The sequence below is a fragment of the Rattus norvegicus genome, chromosome 19 (assembly GCF_036323735.1).
Source record: "Rattus norvegicus strain BN/NHsdMcwi chromosome 19, GRCr8, whole genome shotgun sequence".
NCBI lineage: Eukaryota > Metazoa > Chordata > Mammalia > Rodentia > Muridae > Rattus > Rattus norvegicus.
This window is the reverse complement of record NC_086037.1, coordinates 58,524,770-58,545,650: the sequence shown is the minus strand read 5'-3', so window position 1 is coordinate 58,545,650 and position 20,881 is coordinate 58,524,770. Positions and strand designations below refer to the sequence as shown.

Genomic DNA, 20,881 nt, shown 5'->3' with positions numbered 1-20,881 from the left:
GTCTTGCTAGGGTTTCCGCTGCTGTGAAGAGACACCATGACCAAGGCGACTCCTATAAAGGACAGCATTTAACTGGGGCTGACTTACAGGTGCTGAGGTTCAATCCATTATCATCATGGCAGGAAACATGGCAATATCCAGGTAGGCATGGTGCTGGAGGAGCTGAGAGTTCTACATCTTGTTCCAAAGGCAAAAAGAAGACTATCTCCCTTGTGGCCAGGAGGAGTGTCTCAAAGCCCACGCCCACAGTGATGCACTTCGTCCACCCCAACAAGGCCACACCTCCTAATAGTGCTACTGTTAGGGATATGGGTCATATTCAAACCACCACAGTGCCTTAGTCATGGTGTTTTATCACAGGAACAAAAAATAACTAATATATCCCTGCTCTCCTTCTAAGGAAGCCCACTCTCCAGGCCTCATCCTGTCCAGTGGCTGCTCAGGCTGTGTTCTCAACACTTCCCCGTCTGCCCTCCTCTGAGTCCTGTCCTGTCTTTCACAGTTGCGTTCTTTCTACCTCAGTTATAATATATATTAACAGTCCTGTGGTAGCCGCCAAAGCCGCCAGGAGACCCAGTGCCATGGGCACTCCAGACGAAACCTAGCTCTGTTGACAGAGTGTTGGCCTGGAGGTCTGGACGGCAAGGGAAGGTCTCTGTGGGCAGCAGAGAGGAGAGAGGGGCGGGCCTGAAATGTCAAGGACCCTACAGGGGAGGCTAGGGCTTCTCTGGACCACAGGAGTGCCTCCCTGGGTCTCTACTGATGGATGCTTTTCCACACCTGGGTATGGCCAGATTTGGTGACCCCTTCTCATCTGACATTCATTCACTGGACTGCCCAGGAGCAGGCATCTGACTGTTGAGCATCTGATGTATGTCTGTGGTTTGGCTGATGAGTGAAGTCCAGCGGATGCTCCGCCCAGAGATGCCCTGGACACCTCCCCACCTCATGGCCAGGGCCTCTTACTTCCAGCGACTCGATAAGCACAGAGTCAGGAGAGCCTTGGAATCATCTTTATTTCTTGGTAGTCCTTGAGGGAATGTGAGCACTGGTGAGGCCTCAGGCTTAGCAGGGCGTTCCTGTCCTTGGCAACTCATCGGATGGCTCCACATGATGCTGCTCCTCTTGGCCAGCCTAAGGTTAGTGGGAGTAGGGTGCAGGGCCAGAACCTTGGACACTGTCACCTACACACTCTTGTCTGCGTCTGCTGGCTCCTGCTGGCTCCCTCAGTGTGTCCAAGCAGCTTGGAATCCTCTGATCCCTGTACTCAGGCGACCTCTGAGTCCCATCCCCACCCCAGCCTCATTTCTCTCTGGTCTCTACTTCTGTTCACCAGGTGCCTACCTCCCCTCTGTCATTCTGAGCTTCTGGGATGTTCTGGGACTGCTCCCCAAATTCCTCCAGCTCTGTCTTCAGACTATGAGGAAAAAGCAGAGAAAAGAGAGCGAGCAGTGGCTCAGGGCACCAGGGAGGAAAAGTGGAGACAGAGCCTGAGATCTGAGACCCAGGCTGAGGGGCATGCTCCTTCTCTTACCCACAATTCTCTGGGCTATCCTGGGCCTCCCTGGCCTCCTGTAGCTTCTGCTCCACCTCCTTCAGCCTGACTTGCAGCAAAGTCCCTGCAGGCAGTGGCAGGACATCAAAGTGGGCCTCTGAAGCCATGGGCCCTACCACCCATCACTGCCCAAGTCTCACTCTCCATCAGCAGCTGATCTTTCCTGTGCTCCATCGTGCTGATCTCCTGGGCCAGTCGCTGCTGTAGGACCTGTGAGAACAGAGGCGGGTCTCTCTGTTCCTCTCTCCCGACTGCACCTCCATCCCACCCTACTTTGGACCTTTGACAAAATCCTTTCCTAGATTCAGTCATTGACTTGTGTTTTAACTCGACAGTTTCTGTGGTGGCTATAAGTTCACTCTACCCGATGTTTCCCATGTCTCCTTATTGCTCAGAATCCATTTTTTACAACTTTTCCAACTTCCCCTTTAAACTTGTTGTTCTTCAAATGTTCCAGGAGTCCAACCCTTCTGAAGAATGCATATTGTCCTCACTCATGTGCTCAACATATGTGGTCAGATGCCAACAAGTCAGAGTGGTAGCCCAGGGTTACTGGACCTGTCTCCTTTGCGTTCTTGGTTGTGCTCTGGGTATGCATTTCCCTACCCCTAAGAAACCTGAGGTAGAACCCTTTGGTGTACCACTGCCTCCTCTTGTCTGGTATGCTGCCTGATGCTCCCTTCTGCAGCTGAATGAAGGTTTTCTGGAGGGTCCCGTGGGCCTCTTTGAGGCAAACACGAAGTCCACAAAAGCTATGATAACAGCCAGCAGAGGTGCTGGGTGTGAGCGTGAGGGGTGGTGAAAACTGGCCAGTTGTAAGGTCAAGGGGGACAGGAAGAGAAGAGCCACAATCTATCCCAGGGCACCGGACCTGAGCAGGGGTAGAGAGTGACCAATCACAGACACTGAAGCCCAGCCTGGGGAGGAGCTTACATGGAACTCCCAGAGGTCCTTGTGTTGACTTGCCAGATCCTCCAGCTTCTCTTCCATTTGTTTAGCATCCAAGCTATGGAGACACCCAGAGGTGAAAAGTTGTGTGGCCAGGACCCACACTCAACACAGTCAGGTCAGGGGTATCTCATCCTCACCAGGTCCCATGCACCCTTCAGGTCCTGCCCAGTGCTCTCCTTCATGGGTCTGTCAATGCCTCCTCTCTTCACTATGCAGGCCCCACTCCCACAACTTAGCTGCCCACCAGACCACAACTTAGAAATAAGCCCAGCTTCTTTGGTCGGAGTCCTGACAACTGGACTGTACGCTTCCTGGGAGGGGACAGATCATTTGCAGCTGGACTCTGCCTGAGGCCCTAGTCTCTCTGAGAATGCTTCTCTCTCTTGTTACATGTGATCCATAGATCCCTCTGGGGGACCACAACACTGTCCATCCTGTTGTCCTTACAACTGTGTCTTCACAAGAAAACTGTATGTATAAAGGTGCAGTTGGTTACCCTGTCTAATTTATTCTATCACCACCACTTAATGATCACAAAACTATCCTGTCTCCATGCCCTATTTTATAGAAGGGAAACAAAGAGTATGTATTGTAATGGATTTGGCCTAATGCTGCTTGTATTTTGGGTCCCCAAAATTGTTTGCAGGAGAGAGTCTGAACGTCCATAAGTAAGACGCTGAGGGACTCCAGTTGGTTCTGATTGGTAAATAAAAATGCTGACAGCCAATAGCTGGGCAGGGCAGACAGAGGTGGGACTTTTGGGATTCCCAGGCTTGGGACCCAAAGAGAAGAAAGAGATCAACCCTCCCAAGAGAAGGAGAGGAGAGACTCCATGCCTGAGAAAAGTGGAGGACAGGGAGGCATAGCCAGCATGTGAAGGAGCAGGGAGAGTATAGCCCAGTTGGGCAGCCCTCCAGGTCCAGAGCAGCCAGGTAGAATATAGAATTTAATAAGCAATAACCTGGGATTATTAATAGGAGGTGGATTAACCACATGGAGGTTAGGAAGCGGCCCAGACATAGAGGTGATTAAGGCATATAAAATATATATATGTATGTATGTATATATATATATGTATGTATGTTTATGTACATGTAAAGGCTGTGTGTGTATCTTTCATTCAGGAATGCAGAACATCAGCCTGGGTAACTCAACAGTGCATCCATGGCTTCTCAAACTAGCCCTTGCTTTCTCCTCCTCAAGCTGGGGAGGAGGTGGAAGGGACTCTTACCATGTAGTCTCACTTTCTCTCTCTTGGGGATGTTTCTGGAGAATTAACAGAGCATCTGTGGAGAAAGCAAACACGACAGCCTGATGAGGGAGAGACCTTGAGGGAACAAAGTTAGGCAGAGTCCAGGGCCTCCACATCACCTAGGACATTGGTGGGGACTTGGGTGTATCCTTCGCACAAGGGGAGGGGAGTGGAGCAAGGCATCCTGAGGCTGCTCAGGAGGGTGGGCTTCCGAAGAGTAAGAAGAATGATGAATACCTTGCTTTTTGCACAGGACCTCCTCTAGGTGGACTTTCTCTTCATTCACTGGAAGACACAATGACACTTTCAGGCCCTGGAAGCTACATCCCTTATGCCCACTGCTGCTTCATCCAATAGGCAGAATCACAGAAGACGGGGAGAAGTGAGATAGCTTCCTCCTGCACTTATGACCATGTCCCATGGGAGCCATCTTGTTCCTTTCTCCCCTACACCACATCTGTGTTCTACGTAAGTGCCAACAGAGTAAAAAGAGTGACCACTCCGAAGAAAGTACAGATTCGTGTCGGAAGGAAGAATGAACTATTGAAGAAGCCAATACCATATCAGGTAGATTTAAAAAAAAAAAGAGGAACTAAAAGATGGCATCCTAGAGTGGCTAATCTGAATTGTATGGACTAAAAAGAGGACCCCATGTCCCAACTCACAGGAATCTAGTTCCTGATGCATGGCTTCCTGGAGTGCTTGAGCCTCTCCCAGCTCCTCACTGGATCTCTTCTTTGCTGGACCAAAGAGGGGAAGAAGGCATTGTGTGAGGGCTGCCTTGCTGCTGGTATCTACTGGCCAGTCTAGGGTCCCAAATTTACCTTGCTGCAGCTCATTAATTCGATGGATCAGGTCCTCGATCTGGGGTTCCAGGCTTCCCTCTGAAGACAGAAGGCAGACTGAGCCAGAAAGGACAGGTGCTTGTCTGTCCCAGGCCGCGCGGGGAAGGACTGCAATGGGGGCTGGGTTTCCTTTCTAGTCACCCACAGACTATTATGGAGTACCTGCTCTGAGCTTGGATCTGTTACAGGTCCTTGCAGGGCTTGCATTCTGGGTAGGGGAGATGGCTGTGACCCAATCTGGTGGCAGTGCCAGTTACAAAGATGACACAGGGTGGGTGTTAAAGAACAGATGGGTATTGGTGCTTTTCGAGCTATGGAAAGCCCCCATGTGAAGGGAAAGAAACAGGCCCTGTACACTGTGGGGAGGGCTGTACTGTGGGGAGGGCTGTGTGGAGTGGGAGCTATTCCCAGGAGAGGGGATGAGTATGAAACTCTTGCAGTGGGAGTGGGTAAGGCCCACAGGCAAAGTCACAGGGGATGGGTAAGCTAGCCGGGGAGGAGGGGGGTCCTACAGGACCACAATGGATGCTTACGGCTACAACTTGAGTGTGGTGGAACCTGGTGGTGCCCTTCCGTGGGCCCCACTGTCTTCGAAGGGGGCAGAACAGGCTGTTATTCCTGCCTCTCTGGTCTGTAGCTGTCATGGAAGCAGCAAGGCTTTCCAGTGACAAGTGCCACCTTGAGAGTTCTCAATGTCTCCTTAGTTGCTTCTGACCTCGTTCATAGCCCATTTTACAGCTCTATAGGGAGAAGCCTTCCTCCTGCCTCATCGTGTTCTAGATCAAAGGTGAGTCACAGGCATTGGGATATGAGTCTACTTGACATTTGCTGAGTCTCACTGGCAACACCTAAAGCAAGCTGGAGGGTCATTAGCTTAGCCCTGGGCTTTTCAAGATGACGGATTCCCTTTCTAGACACTTCTAGAAGAGTCAATGTCCTCTGAGGTGCTGATAGCAACTGGCAGAAACCCCTGTAGCCCAGGGACTTTATTTCACTGCAGATGGTCAGGGTAGGTCACTACTAATTTATAGTCCTGCAGTTTCCAGGACTATAAAATACAAAATTTTTATATAAATACAAAGTGTTAGTCCAGACCACAGCTGCAATGAAGTGTGGGAGCTAGAGCAGGTGATATGAGAGGAGAGGTTCCATTTCATCTGAAGCAAATCAGTGGCTACAGCAATTGAAGCTGAGAATAGTCTGGTGGGGTGGGGAAGTCTTACTTCAGACTCAGTAGTTGCTCCAGCACTTAAAAAAAATGGGTACTACTCAGTATAAGCTGGCTCCCAGGTTCCCTCTCAACAAAAATGCCGAGGGCAAAATACTCTGTGTTGTCCTTCGCAATTTGTGGGGTTTAAAGGGACAAGAAATATACATCTGCGAATGTTGTTTATTTTAAAAGACTCTCTGGATGACACTTGACCATTTAAAAACTGCTCTTGTTGGGGAGTAGCTCAGTGGTCCTGGATTCAAGCTGCAGCGCTAATAAACAAAACAAAACAAAAAATAGCTGCTGATTGCCTGTGGGTCTTGAAAAATGAATAAACAGGTACATGATAGAAGAATGGACTGATGGGTGGAAAGATGAATAGACTGATGGAGCATGTGGGGTGTGTGTGTGTGTGTGTGTGTGTGTGTGTGTGCATGTGCGTGTGTGTGTTTGTGCACATGCGCATCTGTCTATAAGTGAAAAAAGATTTTCCGTCCTCTTAAGGATTTTGAATTTTTAGCCGTGACCTCATTGTTTTGGCTCAAAGAATAGGAATCGAATCAGAATGACAGGATGATTTCCTAAAGTTGTGAGTTGAGGCTTTTAGGGTCTAATTCTGTTTGCCTCACTCAAAAGCTGTGAGTCAGACACAGGACACCTGACCTTTCTGTAGCTTTTTCACTGTCTCCAGCAAGTCTTCCGTCGTATTCAGAGAGGTGGTCTGCCCTGTAGAGATGAAAACCAGAATTACAGGACCCAGCAGGAGTATGGGTAAACCTGGGAAAGATGCAGAACCAGCTAGAAAAGCAGCAAGCTCTCTTTAGACACTCCTCAGCTATGGCCAAGGCTGGGCTGAGGGCCAGGTATCCAGCCACAGCAGGGCGCCTGGGGAACCTGTTCTCATTTTTGAGGATCATGGTGTATCCTGGAAAAATCAGCTTTGCTATAAGGGGACAAAAGACCTTCCTGAACTCCCCTTAGTCAAACTCAGGGTGAGAAGAGAGAATGTAACATTCAACTTTATGTCAAACTCCTATGAGTTTACATTTATAAGCGTGGGGCTGAATAATTTTAAACATAGTTACATCAAGTGTCCTTTTTATACCCAATACTGAAATATAAAAACACAAACTCTACGACTGAGTTCAGTTACTATTGTAAATATCTTCAAATACGAGTTTCAGTGGACAGAAGAAATAAGAAAGAGAAAGAATGAGCTGTAACCCACACCAATGAACTACAATGGATTGATCTTATTTGACTCCGAGTTCAAGCAAATGCATTTTTTTCATGATGCACACTTCTCTAGATGTTTTGCACGACCCCATATTACTTTAAAAATTCAAGCAAACAACCCTAGAAAAATGTGCCCTAAATTCTTGAAAGCAATGATAAAAGCTCAAACCTCAGTGACCTACTCCTCTCCCTAAGAACCCGGATGGAAAAGAAATACTGCTCAAAAACACAGACCGCAGCCAGAAAGTGAACGCAGAAGTGCTTCTCCATCATAGAGAAAAATCCCTTACCCTCACACCCTAAGTTCCTCAGTCCCTCTCCTTAAAGTCATTCGGTGATATAAACTCTTGATTCACATCCAGAGACGCATCCTTTCTCCACACACAGGACGTCATGTCATATAGGATGTGGTAGGTCTTCTTCTCACCTAACAAGGTTTACTGGTGATCAGCTCATTCTTTTTGGTGGCTGTGTGTCTTTCCACTACACATATACCATAATTTAGGAGCAGTCTCCTACGGTTGCCCTTGGACTGTCTTTTTCACAGCTGTAAACAATGCTATGCTGTTTCCATTTCTCAGCTGCTGACAGGAAGTAGGTCTTCCTTCTGTTTGCCATCACATGCTCTTCTGTGTGTCACTGTGTCCCATAGTTCCTTTCTCTTGTAAGGTTATTTACCTCGGAATTATCCTGAGCCAGTATGGCCTCATCCTAAGTAGTTAGATCTGCAAAGATCCCACAGGCTGGTTAGTTTGTATTTTGTTTGGATGTGTACAGATAAATACTTGCATGTATGTCTGTACACAGGTCTGGTGCTCTGAGGTCAGAAGAGGAACCAGAGGCCCTAACTAGAGTCATAGGGCTTTGTGAGGTACTATGTGGGTACTGGGAATCAAATCTGGGCCATGTGGAAAAGCTCGTAACCAATGAGCCCTCTTTCTTGTCCTGCTAGTTAGTATTTAACTATCAACTTGTCATAACCTTGAATCATTGGAGAAGAAAGTCTCAGTGAAGTCTTCAATTGAAGATTGTCTAGATCAGGTTGGCCTATGGGTGTGTCTTGGGGGTTAAGGGGTGTGTTTATTGTTAATTAATGGAGGATGACCTAGGCATTATGGGCACTATTCCCCAACTTGGGGGTTCTGAGAAGAGAGAAAACAGCTGGCTGAGAGCAGGGAGTAAGCAGGCAGCATGGCTACACGTGTTCCTCTCTGCTCTTGGCTGGGCATGTGTCCTGTGACTAGCTGCTTGAGTGAGTTCCTGCCTTGACTTCCCTGAAATGACGGACTGTAACTTGGAATTGTAAGCCAAGTAAACTGCTCCTCTCCTACACTGCTTTTTACAGAGTCGTTTATCACAGCCACAGAAATGAAACCAGAGCCTTCTGGTTTCAAGTAAGGCCACTGTTTCACATTTATTGATTTTTTTAATCCTGTAGCAATTTTATACATGTGTACAATGTATTATACTGTGAGGCTCTGATGGATCCAAGCTGGGAAAAGGGGAGCACCACACTTTTATTTTGATTGATTTTTATGATGCTGTAAATCAAACTCAGAGCCTTATATACACTAGACCAGGACTTTACTACCTAAGCTACAGAATTTACCACTATCAGAAGCTCAGTGACTATTTTCACCTTTTAGAAAAAAAAATTTCATGTGTCATTTAAATAAATTCATACCCACTAACATTCTGAAACTCTTTTAAGAAATGAAGTTTTTCCTTTTCTGAATCTCACTGCCATGATATAATCATCTCTAAGCTAGTACATCTCCTCCTGAGACATTTCCATTATTTAAAATGATTTTAATATTTTGCCAAGAAAGAAAAGCTCCCAGTAGAGAAAGATGTTTGTTTTCTAACATTTTATGAAACCTTTCAAACATGGTATGAGGCCATGATGAACCCCAGTTCTCATGGCCTTGGTGCTATGACGGCTAACATCACCCAGATTTGCTTGTCTTTAATTATACCCAGTATAGTTAACAATCGCCATGGAGAATCTCCAATATTCAGACCAAGTGTCCTGTTCCCTGACGTGGAACTCCAGCTGGCCTTCGCGACTTCTACAAAGGATCTGGCCATGGTTTTCCTCTCTCTGCCCTTTAACAGCTTGTCACAAGACCCAGAGTGAGTAACAAGAAAAAAATTAGCTTTATCTTTTCGTGTCTGAATGTTCTGCCTTATAGGTGTTTCTGTCCACCATGTATGCCTGGTCCCTGTGGAGGGGGTCAGATCCCGCAGAACAGGATTTACAGGCATCTGAGACACTGTGAGTGAGTTCTGGGTATCAAACCTGATCCTCTGCAATGGCAGCCGGTGCTCTTAACCACTGAGCCATCTCTCAGGCCCTCAAGCTATAAGAAATTTTAATTTCTAATTTAAAAAAATTTGGAACCTAGTATTCTCTGTGAACTTAAAACCAAACAGTAACAAAAAGCCTTCCATGTTACAAAAGAAAAGAGCCCGAGGATAAGTCCCCATATAACGTTTTATTTTGAAATCATTTCAGATGTACACAAAGGTCATAGAAATAGGCTGTGGTACTCTATCGGCATCTCCGTGTGTTTGAGTGTTTGTCATCTGTAAGCTGCAGATAGTACAGCCCTCTAGTCCTAGTACTCCAGTGCAATTCCCTATATGGAGGCTCTCCTGGTACCTGCACAACTTAACATCTGGTCCCACATTAACACAGAATCCTCAGGGGCGGCTCAGCTTTCACTTGCCCTATTATGTTGTAGATTACATTTTACTACCTGTTTTCTAAGAGATAAATAAAAGAATATATCACAAAGGCCTCCCTCAAATCCAAGGCCCCTCTCCACAATTATCGGTGTGCTTACCTCAGACACTTTTCAAGGAGCTGTCCTCGATGGGTATACCCCCCTCCTTTCTTGTTTCAATCCCAACTATTTCATAATAAAAATAAAACTTCTGGGGCCTACCTTCTTTGAACAGTTTCGATAAACAATGTTATCAACTGAATTTTATGTTTCCCCACTTTTTTCTTTTTTAAATCTGCATGGATAAACCTAGGTGTGGTCAGGTTTGGATCATGTCTTCTATCTTTGCCCGTTAGGTAACTCACCACTGGCTGCCCTCGGTCCACACTTGTGCAGTCTGCAGCCTGTCATTAGCTAGCATGGAGACTGCAGATGTGGGATAGCATCTGCTGGGGACTAAGCCTCTACCAGAAGGCCAGTGGGGCTGCATGTTATCCCCTATGGCCAGCCAACGGCTAAGAAATGGGACCTGATATGCCTCTAACTACCTCCAGTGCTGACGAAGTCCTTTATTAAACTCTGAGAATCTGAAAGGTTGATGATAAATGTTTAAATCTCTGTGGCACTGTAGCATGTGCTAATAAAGTGTGGCTTGTCTGATTTCTATTCTTCTTTGAAAACTGACACCCAACATGTGGCTCCAATTTAAGGCAAATTCTGTTAAAATGATTTCATATTCACCCATTAAAAAAAAAAAAAAAAAAAAAAAGGTCGCTGAGTCCCAAGCACCAAGCAGGTGTTTCAGGTGCCCAGGGACACTGCAGGTCTTACTCTTGAAAGTCACATTCATTGTTTTGGAATGCGAATGAACAGGTCTGGCAAGAAGCCACCTCCCATGTTTGGTCATGTAGTGACAGACTGGGTGTGCATGAAGGGAAGGTGATGACAGATACAAGGACACAGATTGAACACCCATTGGAGCACGGTCACACTATTTTCTCTACTTGAGAATTTTCTTTTTAAATTGATAAATAAAACAAGAATATTCTTGTAGTGAATTTACCATGAGAGATATTTTCTCTTGAAGGAACTGCAATTTCCAGTAATTTCTAGGCTGGACTTCATCCCCTTGTCCCCAATGAGGAAGAGAAACTGTCATTATTGAAGTCAAACCAAATTTGACAAAAGTGGGGGGAACCATGCTCAAGAGCCTTGAAAAGCCCATGTAGTGATCTAGGCTAACTGTGAAGTGAGAGGAGTTCCGTCCCTCAGCTGTGTAGCAACAGAGAAGTTTTGGGAAAACAGCACTATCCCTTCCGGACTTGCTTAGTCACGGGTCCTGAGATGAACTACTGGCTTGAGATGTTTAATATGGTCAATAAAGTTGGCAAGTTAACTTAGGTGATGAGAACACGCATGTTCTTTATTTCCACTTTGTGGAAGTTACAAGTTTCAATAGGCTAAAAACTTTTTTTTCTAAAAAATTCTCAATTATTATCATGAGCCGAAGCCTCTGTCCCATCTACCCTGTCCGCCCTCACTACCTCCGGTGTCTTCAGCTTTCTCAGCTCCCAGCCACTCCGCCTTCAAAGGCTCCAGTTCCGCAGCCATTTCCCAGCGTGAGGTATGTGCGCATGTGCCTCGGAAAAGAAACAGCAGGGAACGGCAGCGCGCGCCACTGCAGACATTGTAGGAAACCAGGGGTTAGGGTGACACAGGGATCTGCTTGGAGCAAACGCTAGGTTGCGTTTTCACGCATGCGCGCGCAACCACACGGCTCTGTCTCTAAAACAGGCTGGAATAGGTAGTGAGCAGTTGAGGTGGGTTGTGAGCACGAGCTCTTCAAGGGCTCTTCTTTAGGTCGTTACTGCAAGCGGCCAATATCCTGACAAACGTGTTCGTGCTGGGCAGCAGCACAATGCATTCCCAACCCCTGTCCCTTTATAGATGTCCACTAAAAGGTTTAGAAGAAAGTTAAATCCTTTCGTGAGTAATCGCTTTAGCGGCTAAGAGCATCTTCACAAAGCTGCATCCTGGCCCATGGACAAGTCAGGCGGTGTTTTACACAGTTGGGTGCGGGATGCCACCTTCTTATGCGAGTAAGAAACAGTCCAACATGGTGGGGCTTGGATCTGTTTGGAGGTTTTTTGTTTGCTTTAAAGTAGGGGAAGGAAAAATGATGGGGGGGGGGGCATGAAGGACAGAGGGATGTCTTGAGGGATTCAGCTTTAGGCCCTTTCTGTACAGTTTTTGTTTTGTTTTGTTTTGTATGTTTTTAAACACCCATAGGCTGGTTTCAAGCACAGGCTAGGCCTGCATTCCAAATTCTAGAGCCCTTGTGGGTTACCCACCTCTACCCTGAGGACAGCCTCAGCCCAGCCTCAGGTCTGTTTGGAAGATGGATGTGGTAGCAACTTGTGCTGCTCAGAGAGGCCTGGCGGAGACAGCTGGTGACAGGCATTCAGGCTAGTTAGGGAGGTGAGGCAGAGGGCAGAGGAAGAGTCCCGCTTTCCTAGATGTGGAGGTGCACGAGGGGGTTCAAAAAGCAACCTGTGCCCCTGGCTGCTGTTACCCTTCTCCCATTTGTGGGCAAACCCTGACATCTTGCCAACCTGCCCAGGGAGATGGGGACCAGCCCCACACAGGCCTCTACCCACATTTCCAGAGTAGACACAGAATGTAGAAGCCAAATGTGGTCACTCCCGCAGTCATTCAGAGTCCTGTGAACAGGCCATTGTTGGGGGCCTGGTCCGAGGAGGTGGAAGGGGGTGTGGAGTATTTGGGTGGGTAACGGATGAAAAGCCGGTCCTCTTCCTTCCTTACCCAGCGCAAGAGCTTCGTCACTACTAAGATGGCAGCAGCCTTGGTTACCAGGGGGCTGAGGCAAGTGTAGAGCTCAAACTTGGAGGTGACCTGGGGAAGGGAGGAGAGAGTCAGCTGGGCGAGAGCTGGGCATGAACAAGCAAGTCTGAGTTCCCAAACCCAACCCTGTGTGCTTCTGAAGCCTGGGAGACATGAGCAACTGGATATGCTTGCTGGGCCATCTGGTACTCATCCTATCGAGGGCAGCAAGAGGCCAGCGAATCAGAGCGTTCAATGGGGTGACTCTGTGTTTCTGTTTGCATATGTGCAGATTAGAGATAACGGAACAGCAGTACTCAATATTGATCGAGCAATCATTACATCCATGGCTGTCTTTGCCCCATGGCATTATCTCAGCCTTGAAGAGTGTAAGAGTCAATGGGGTCCTCACACCAACCTGAGGCCCAGCCCTGAGGTCTCTGGGAACTTCTCTGTGCCACTTCCCACCGCTCTGCCCAGGGTTCTTTCTGCTCCAGCAGCTTTGGCCTTTCTTTTGCTGTTCCTCCAGTACAGCCAGCTCAGCTTTGCCTCACATCTCGGTCTTTCCCCTGTGCACAGGCTGTTCCTCCTCTAGGGTCCTCTAGCTCACCACGTCCTCTCCACGTGGAAGCCACCTTTTCAGCAAGCCTTCTCCCAACCACTTGATCTAAAACCCTGGAGTTCCTTAGAAAAAGATAGTAGTGTTCCTTGGCAAAATGGCTGAGTCCAGGAAGGATGTAGAATGCCAAGTAAGCTGTACTTGTATGTGACTGCGATATGCCAATGGGAGACAGGACCCAAGCTGCTTAAATCAAGGAGTTCACTGGCTAAGTCCAAAATAACTGCAGAAAATTCTAGAAAAATATTTTACATTACTGAAATCAAGAACAATCTCAAGAGGCCATATTTATATAAAATAGAGACTTCTGGGCCAGTGAGATGACTCAGTGGACAAGGGGAGCTTGCCAGCGAAGCCTGACGATCCAGCAGGAAAGTAGGAGCTCTTATAAGCTATCCATTGACTGCTACACTCAACACACATGTGCATGCATACACACCAAATAAGTAATAAATAAATGTAACCTCTAAATTAAAAAAATCCAAGAAGAGGTCTGTTCTTATGTAGAGTACAACTATAAACGTAAAAGGCGGCATGGTAAGAAAAGCCTGATATCAGCAAGTCAATAGCTGGTAACTGCTGTCAGCTCAAGTCGTAGAAGCAGGATAAAATGAATGAGGGAGTGCACTTCTAAAACCCACAGCCACATAGGCCACGGGAGCCTCAGGTGCGTGCTAGCCACAAACACTATCGTACAAGTGTGGCCCTCTCCACCGTCCCTGAGAGCCGAGCTGGCGCCACAGACCCGTCAAAGAGCGCACTTATGGCGTGGTCCCTTCCTGTGTCCATGCTAGAGCACTAGAGAGCTGAGTCGGGGCACCCTACAAGCAAGTTTACGGATTGATGTCCTTGGAAAGTGCCAGGGCTACAAGTCAACAAAGTCTGTGGAACCATTCCAGAACAAATGAGACCAGGGTACATGAGTGCCTGAGTGAAAGGCCTCTTAGTGGTGACTCTTTATACCGGCTGTGCCACTTCCAGATCCAAGATTACTTGACAATTAAAACAATCACCCTAGCCTAGAACAATGCTGGATCCATATTAATATACCCTAGTACTTAACAAACCTATTGGGGGAGGTCTCACTTCCTATGGGTCTGCCTGCCTGGCCACCAGCCTCCCTCAGAAGCTGATCTTTAACAGACTCACAGGGCAGTCACTGTAGGTAGAGGGCACAGAGTGGTCCTCAGCCTGCAATGGTTAAGGAGACCTGGGCCCTCTACACTGCTTGAAAGGAAACTGGCAAGCACAGAGATAGCTGGAGATGGGATCCTTGAAAATCAAACACCCTGTCCTGGTGACAGCATGACAGGGCTAAGGTTGAGCTGAAGACAGTGAGAAATTCTTCTGTAATTAAAGACACATGTACCTATAGGGTCAGTGATGCAGATAAAGGCAAAACCTGTGCGCGTTCCAGTGAGCGCGTGGAGGGTGCTAAAGTTAGAAGGGATCATGACAGGGAAAGCAGGCTTGCAGAGGGAACTGATCTACTGACAAGCTCATCAACTCACCCAAGCCAGCAGCGTCTCCTTCTCAGCCACGTGGTAAATGAGGCGCAGGGGCCGGGAGGTGCTATGGAGGCGAGCATGCAGGCGGTGATACAGGTCGGACAGTCGCTGTCGCTCCTCCTCTCTGCTGTATGGGGCCTCTAGCTCAGGACTGCAATAGAGGGAGGCAGTGGCATGTAAGTCAGAGCCTGCCTCCCCTCTCAGGCTAGGGACTATAATTAGGTTACGGGCTCAGCCTCTCCCATTAGATTTGAGGGTTTCTAGTAGTTGTGAGCCAAGCTGCCTCCATTAAATTAGGAAAGAGAGCCTTTCTCCCACTTCAACAGAGGGACTCCTTTAGGTTGGTGCTCAAGCCTCTGCCATCAGAGAACCGTCGGCTCCCCATTTCTAGAGCATGGCTGGCTCTCTCTCCTAACTCCTGTGTACAAGATGCTGACCGTCTTGGTCAGGCAAGTCTCCAACTGACTTGGGGTCTGGGCCCACCTGGTAAACTGTGGCAGCTGCCGGTGCTGTTCAGGGATGTCCAGTGGCTTATAGAGAAAATGTCGGAGGCCAGGTGCTCCCACAGCCTGCACACTGTAGGCAGGGGCATTGGCTGCCGGGCCATTGGAGAAGCTGGCAGCCTCCCCAAGAGTGCGCAGGGCACCAAGGTTGTGCATCCCATCTTCTACTAAGCGCCGGCAGGCGGCCATGGCATGGAAGGCTTCACGGTTGGTACCAAGCAGCAGCAGGCAGACGGGCATGGAATCCAGGCGAGCCACATAGGCATAGAAGAAACCGTCTGGGTTAAAGCGAGGCAGGCACACAGGTGCCCAGGCCTCCCCTGCCGCGAAGGCTGGTGCACCCACCCAGTCAAGCAGCAACTGTAGATCCGCTGGGTCCAGCCGGCACTCGGCCAGCACATTCCTCTCTTGGGCTGCCGTTATCAGTCGACCGCCAACAGCCAGCACTGACAAGGCCAGGCCTGGGGCTGTACAGCGCCGCAGTAGTGTGCCCAGGGCATCCCGCAGTGGACGGGCCAGAGGCACACAGCGCACGGCACCCAGGAGCAGGGCGCCTGGGTCTTGCTCCACACTGTCCAGGAGCCGGTCCAGTGTACGCTCTGAGCCAGCCAGCAGGCGACGTAGGTCATAGTTCTGCTTATGTGCGAAGATGCGGGCCACGCTTGCACGCGTTAGTGTGCTCACAATTTGTGCGTGTACTGCAAGCAGCTCACCTCGTAGTTGTGCTGCAGACTGTGGAGTCCGGGAAACAGCCACCAGCAGGAGAGGTCCCTGCTGCAGGAACACCAGCTTGTGGTCCTCTAGGGGAAGGAAGAGTGGGTAGGGTGGACACAGACCAGGAATGAGCCAAGGGGTCGGAAAGCACACCTTTCCCAAACACTCTCCAATACACACAGCGCCTGGCCTGACTGAGCCTGTGCTCTTACTCTGCCAGCACCAAAATTAGGGCGAGGACAAACTAGGGTGATGAGGGCATTTGTGAGGATATGTTGGCTGTGGAGGTATCAAGAAATCTAGACAGACTTCATGGAGTCAGGTCGTGGGATGGTGAGATGAACAAGGATTAAGACAGCCAGGTCACACAGTACACCTCCTCACTCCCAAATGAGACCAGAGCACATGCTGCCAACCATGTGGAGCCCAAAGAGATGTTCCTCCGGACAGTTACCCTGACCCACTGACTCACTGCTGGTGGGGAGGCAGGTGTACCCATGGCTAGTTATACAGACCTCTAACACCCAGCCATATCCCCCGCCAGCAGCCTGCCACTCTGACCCGTCCTCTTCACTCACCAGCATAGATGGCACGGATGGCATCTCCTGCACTCTGCACGAAGGACACCAGGGCTGTCATCACACCCATGGTGGCCGACAGTGCCTCCACACTACCATACCGTGAGTAGATGGGCTTGCCCGCCTCACTCAGCACGAACACGTGCTTCCGTTGGCTGCGCCAGTCCTCGTCACTGGGGTCCCCATCATTGGGATCCCCATCACTGGGGTCCCCATCATTGGGGTCCCCATCATTGGGATCCCCATCACTGGGGTCCCCATCATTGGGGTCTCCATCACTGGGGTCTTCTCCCTGACCCTCAGAGCTCCTCTGAGGTTCTCCAGTGGGACTGCTGTCTGAAGCTGCCGTTTTCCAGTGCTCACAAGTGCTTGATGGGGCCTCAGCCTGAGGCAAAGGTGATAGGAGGCTGGATGGCTGGTCCTTGGTCTTGGATCCTGAAAGGGAGCCGTGAGTGGCTCATCTCCCACTAACCTCATATTTTCCACAATCTACCAAATCCTTACCAACCCTCTCACCCCCTCGCAGTGACCTAAACACACTTACAAAGATCTCCACGTCTTCCTGGCTGTTCACTGAATATGGCTGACAATGGCTAGCACCCTCTTATGTCCACTAACACTAAAATTTCAATGAGCCCCACCCTAAAACACAAATAATCCAACAGGGTCTCACTGTTCTTCACTGGCCCTGCCACTATTCCCTTTAGACACTGCCACTCCCAGGTCTTCAAAGCACTCCACTCTCTGAATGACTCTTCATCTCCTAATCTGCGGAGGCTCGTCCTTACCTCCTCTGACTGCATTTTTATTCCCCGGATGTGTACTTATCCTTCAGTGACCAACATTTAAATGCCCCCACTGACTCTCCTAACACCTTTCTACCCTCAACCACATCCACTGATCCCCACTGACTCTCTTGCTTAACCATCCTCCCAATGATGGTCCTTTTTTTTTCCATTATAGTGGCCATTGATAGCCACTGACATCCAGATCACCAGGACTCCCCCTCTTTACTTCTACTGCTACATTAGCACCCCCCAAAATACATATTAACATCCCTGATTAGTCTTCAATAGCCTTTATGGAAGTTCTTCCTCTACTCCAGGTCCGATGGCCTCCACCAGTGGCCACCATTAACAATCACTAATGTACAAGGTTTTACCCTGTTTCCACGGCTTACCCCATTTTAAATCCCATAATGAAAGCACTTGCTTCCTTCCAGAACAATGTCTACTGACCCATTGACAAGCATCCATTTGTAACCCCATCTGACTTTTCTCACACTCAATGTTTTCATATTTTCTTTCTTTCTTTCTTTTTTTTTTTTTTTTTTTTTTAGTTCTTTTTTTCGGAGCTGGGGACCGAACCCAGGGCCTTACGCTTCCTAGGTAAGCGCTCTACCACTGAGCTAAATCCCCAGCCCCTCATATTTTCTTAATCGTGCACTGATTGTCCCATGTTCCCAGATACCCAAGCAACGTGTCTCAATTCCCATCACCTGTCAAGGCAGCCCTTTTGGGACCCAACTGCGCCCTTTTTGATTCTTAAGGATCTAGGCTCAGGTCAAGTACATTCTAATTTCCCTACAACAGAAGGGTGTCTCAGGATGTGAGTTACTCCAATGTTAAAAGGGGTCTGTTCCGGGCAAAACAGTACAGTCCCATCTTCCTAGCCTTGACCCCCTCACCATAGAAAACATTTACAGAGGCACAGTGCTGCCCCTCCCGGACAACAGCTGACACCCATTGTCGTCTTTGCCATTTCTCAACGATTTCAATTAAGTCAGCAAGTCTATGTCCAACGACCGGCCGAGCTATGCCTCTTGGATCCCCAAAGACTGCCCACTGGTCTCCCATTGATCTCTTCCCCACTCAGCTAGCAATGACAGCCCCAGGGATTGCTTCCAAGGCTTCATTGAGGAAAGCTATACCTGTGTCCTCCGGTTCCCCATCTCCGGGATCCAGCGTGCTTGAGTGAACCTCTTCACTGTCTCCAGCCTCCTCTCTGGGGAACTGCGTGTCCACCAAGTCCTCCACGCCCCCGGGGGCTGGGACAGCATTATCTCCTCCGGTCTCCATCTGCACATCCCTGGAGAGAAGGGGAATCGAGGGTGATGGGCAGCAACAGAAAACTTCTTAAAAGCCTTCAGGGAGTCAGACCCCCTGGATGCATTCCTAGTGCGCTTTCCCCTACGGTTTTCGACAGATCGCGACATTCAAAAACATGACCAAACACTTGCACCCTCCGACACTTTCGGACGGGTGACGCTCCGCTGGGCTTCCGCAAACACGAGACATTAACACCTGTTTCAACCTCCTATCTCCACCGGGTGGACAGCAACACTTCCAGGAGCCGCCGCGGCACCACACTTCCTGGTGTGGTGGGGATTTGCCACACTTCCGGAAGCGATGCCTCCCGGGACACTTCCGGTTTCACAGCGGTATTTACTCCCCGGAGTGCCAATGGCCGCCACAAGCTGCGTTCCCTCACCGAGAAGATAGCGCGGGGTTCTTCCGGAACTCTGGAATCCGCGCGACCTTCCACCGGACGCAGCCAGGGTCGGCTGTGAAGTGGGGCCAGAGCGGCCCACTCCTTGGACCAAGAGCTACCGCCTGAAGGGGGCGCGGCCTGGAATCTACTAGGCCAAGAGGGCGGGGCCTAGTTCCTCTCACCCAATCAAGAGTATGCCTTCCTTATGTCACCCTCATTCTGGTTGAGCTCCGTAGATATTGTGCGCTAATTGGTGAAGGCCACTGCTCATCCCTTGACTGACATCTCCCTGTTTCTAACCGAAATCTCGATCCTGTTCCGGTGTTGGCTGGAGCGAGATAGTGCCGAACCAATGAACACGCGACCCCACAACTGGGGCAACTGCACCCTCTTTTTTTTTTTTTTTTTTTTTTTTCAATAAGATAGGCAGGGCGAGCGTATGCTTGATGGACAGTCTCTCTTTCCAATCGGAACGTCGCGCGCAGTCCAGTCAGCCTATGAAACTCGGATGCCAAAGCAAGAGGCGGGCTCTGCTTGTGGGACTGACTCTTGGGAGTCTGGACCGGGCCAGCCTGTGCAAGGGAAGCCTACAGAAACAAAGGCAGGCTGCTTAGGACTACTATGTGCTGGCAACACGGGCCCACCCCACTAGCAAGGAGAGGTTCTGTGGGCCGAGCCAACTAGATCAGCAGCCTAATCCTGGGGCAGCGTGGGGTGCGGCTCTGGCCGCTGCGTTCTGGTTGGCGGAGAATTGTGCCGCGACTACCTCCGCGTATCACCATTGGCTGGATGGGGCAGCAACAGCAATTGGGAATCTTGGGCACCCAAGAACCTCTATTCTTTAAGGCAGCTGAGTGGCGATGGGGTTGTCTAGGCGGCCAGAAGTCCCTCCAAGCTAATAGTTTTGTTCATTTTAATTTTGAATCAGAGGCTCCTATATAGTCCAGGCTGGCCTTAAACTCGCGATCCTCCCCCCTCATCCTCTTTCTGCCCTCTAAACTCAAGTCAGAGTAGTTTGCAGTTCCGAACCAGCAACTGGCAATACCTACAGGTTTTGAATGAGAGTCCAGGTCCGTTTTCTCTGGGTTTTTCTGTACATTGGTCTTTGAGTTGGCTTGAACCTCGCAGTTTGTGTCTCTGAGTGTTACTATATTACTATCAGAGAAAATGGAGTTAAAAATAATACCATAAAGGTCGAAGATTTCTGTTTTGGATGCAGGGTTTCAGGTATCCCGGAGCTGGCTTCTAACTCAACCAAAATGGTAAAGATTACTCTGTTTCCCCAATACTTGAAATTACTGGTGTGCCCTTAACACCATGTTTGTGCGAACCTTTAGTGCGAACAATAGGCAAGCATTCTGTCTAGTGAAATGCATACCTAGCTCCAGGATCAAGGAGGTGTCATCAGCCAGGAGACATAACATCCCTGAATATTTAGTTACTTAAAGACAAAACCTCAAAGTACCTGTCAAATTGTCAAAATTCAAAGGCGAAATTTTGCTCATAAGGTTGGGTGATGATTTCAACATTCTGTGCTCACTAAAAACGACCAAAACTGTTGGCAAAAATAATAAATATTTAAATCTAAATATCTAAATAAATAAGGATACAGAAGATGTGCACAGCTGTAACCAAATTAATGGACACTTATTAAATATTCTGCCCAATTACAACAGACTAGACACTTGTTTTCAAATGCACATGCTGGACCAAAAAAAAATGTTAATACCTCTTTAGAAGCTAAATCTTTCAGAGAAAATTATTTGATTACAACAGAAATTGTGGATATGACAGAAATTGGAGAATTCTTCCAACAATAGGAATTAGGCCAGTGCTCATCATATGAACACATG

General features: G+C 48.7%; 2 protein-coding genes across 3 annotated transcripts; both read right to left on the bottom strand.

Annotated features, from left to right (window-relative positions):
- Positions 1 to 999: 999 nt before the first annotated feature.
- Syce1l (synaptonemal complex central element protein 1-like) lies at positions 1,000 to 11,446 on the bottom strand. The gene is made up of 11 exons (XM_006255676.5): positions 11,320 to 11,446; positions 6,477 to 6,539; positions 4,583 to 4,642; positions 4,424 to 4,498; positions 3,996 to 4,043; positions 3,738 to 3,792; positions 2,489 to 2,561; positions 1,696 to 1,765; positions 1,535 to 1,619; positions 1,345 to 1,417; positions 1,000 to 1,134 (listed from the first exon to the last, which is right to left on the bottom strand). Exons 1-11 carry the CDS (start codon positions 11,384 to 11,386, stop codon positions 1,066 to 1,068), a joined length of 738 nt encoding a protein of 245 aa, XP_006255738.1. The 5' UTR covers positions 11,387 to 11,446; the 3' UTR covers positions 1,000 to 1,065.
- Positions 11,173 to 19,148, bottom strand: Mon1b (MON1 homolog B, secretory trafficking associated). 2 transcript variants are annotated; one of them, NM_001399114.1, is made up of 6 exons: positions 19,029 to 19,148; positions 18,469 to 18,626; positions 16,539 to 16,973; positions 15,227 to 16,046; positions 14,747 to 14,894; positions 11,173 to 12,688 (listed from the first exon to the last, which is right to left on the bottom strand). In NM_001399114.1, exons 2-6 carry the CDS (start codon positions 18,614 to 18,616, stop codon positions 12,488 to 12,490), a joined length of 1,752 nt encoding a protein of 583 aa, NP_001386043.1. In that variant the 5' UTR covers positions 18,617 to 18,626; positions 19,029 to 19,148; the 3' UTR covers positions 11,173 to 12,487. The 2 variants fall into 2 exon arrangements, with proteins under 2 accessions (NP_001386043.1, NP_001386042.1); NM_001399113.1 differs by lacking the exon at positions 19,029 to 19,148 and having other exon boundaries at positions 18,469 to 18,917.
- Between the last annotated feature and the right edge of the window lie 1,733 nt (positions 19,149 to 20,881).

What these genes read in the sequence shown, in the direction of transcription:
- Syce1l (XM_006255676.5), bottom strand. Translation starts at nt 11,386, where the DNA reads ATGGCTGCGGAACTGGAGCCTTTGAAGGCGGAGTGGCTGGGAGCTGAG. An exon ending in AGTGAAAAAGCTACAGAAAG is followed by an intron (nt 4,643 to 6,476) that starts GTCAGGTGTCCT and finishes TTCTGTCTTCAG; the next exon opens with AGGGAAGCCTGGAACCCCAG. An exon ending in AGATCAGCTGCTGATGGAGA is followed by an intron (nt 1,620 to 1,695) that starts GTGAGACTTGGG and finishes CACTGCCTGCAG; the next exon opens with GGACTTTGCTGCAAGTCAGG.
- Mon1b (NM_001399114.1), bottom strand. Translation starts at nt 18,616, where the DNA reads ATGGAGACCGGAGGAGATAATGCTGTCCCAGCCCCCGGGGGCGTGGAG. An exon ending in CATCCGTGCCATCTATGCTG is followed by an intron (nt 16,047 to 16,538) that starts GTGAGTGAAGAG and finishes TCCTTCCCCTAG; the next exon opens with AGGACCACAAGCTGGTGTTC. An exon ending in AGGAGACGCTGCTGGCTTGG is followed by an intron (nt 12,689 to 14,746) that starts GTGAGTTGATGA and finishes TCCCTTCCCCAG; the next exon opens with GTCACCTCCAAGTTTGAGCT.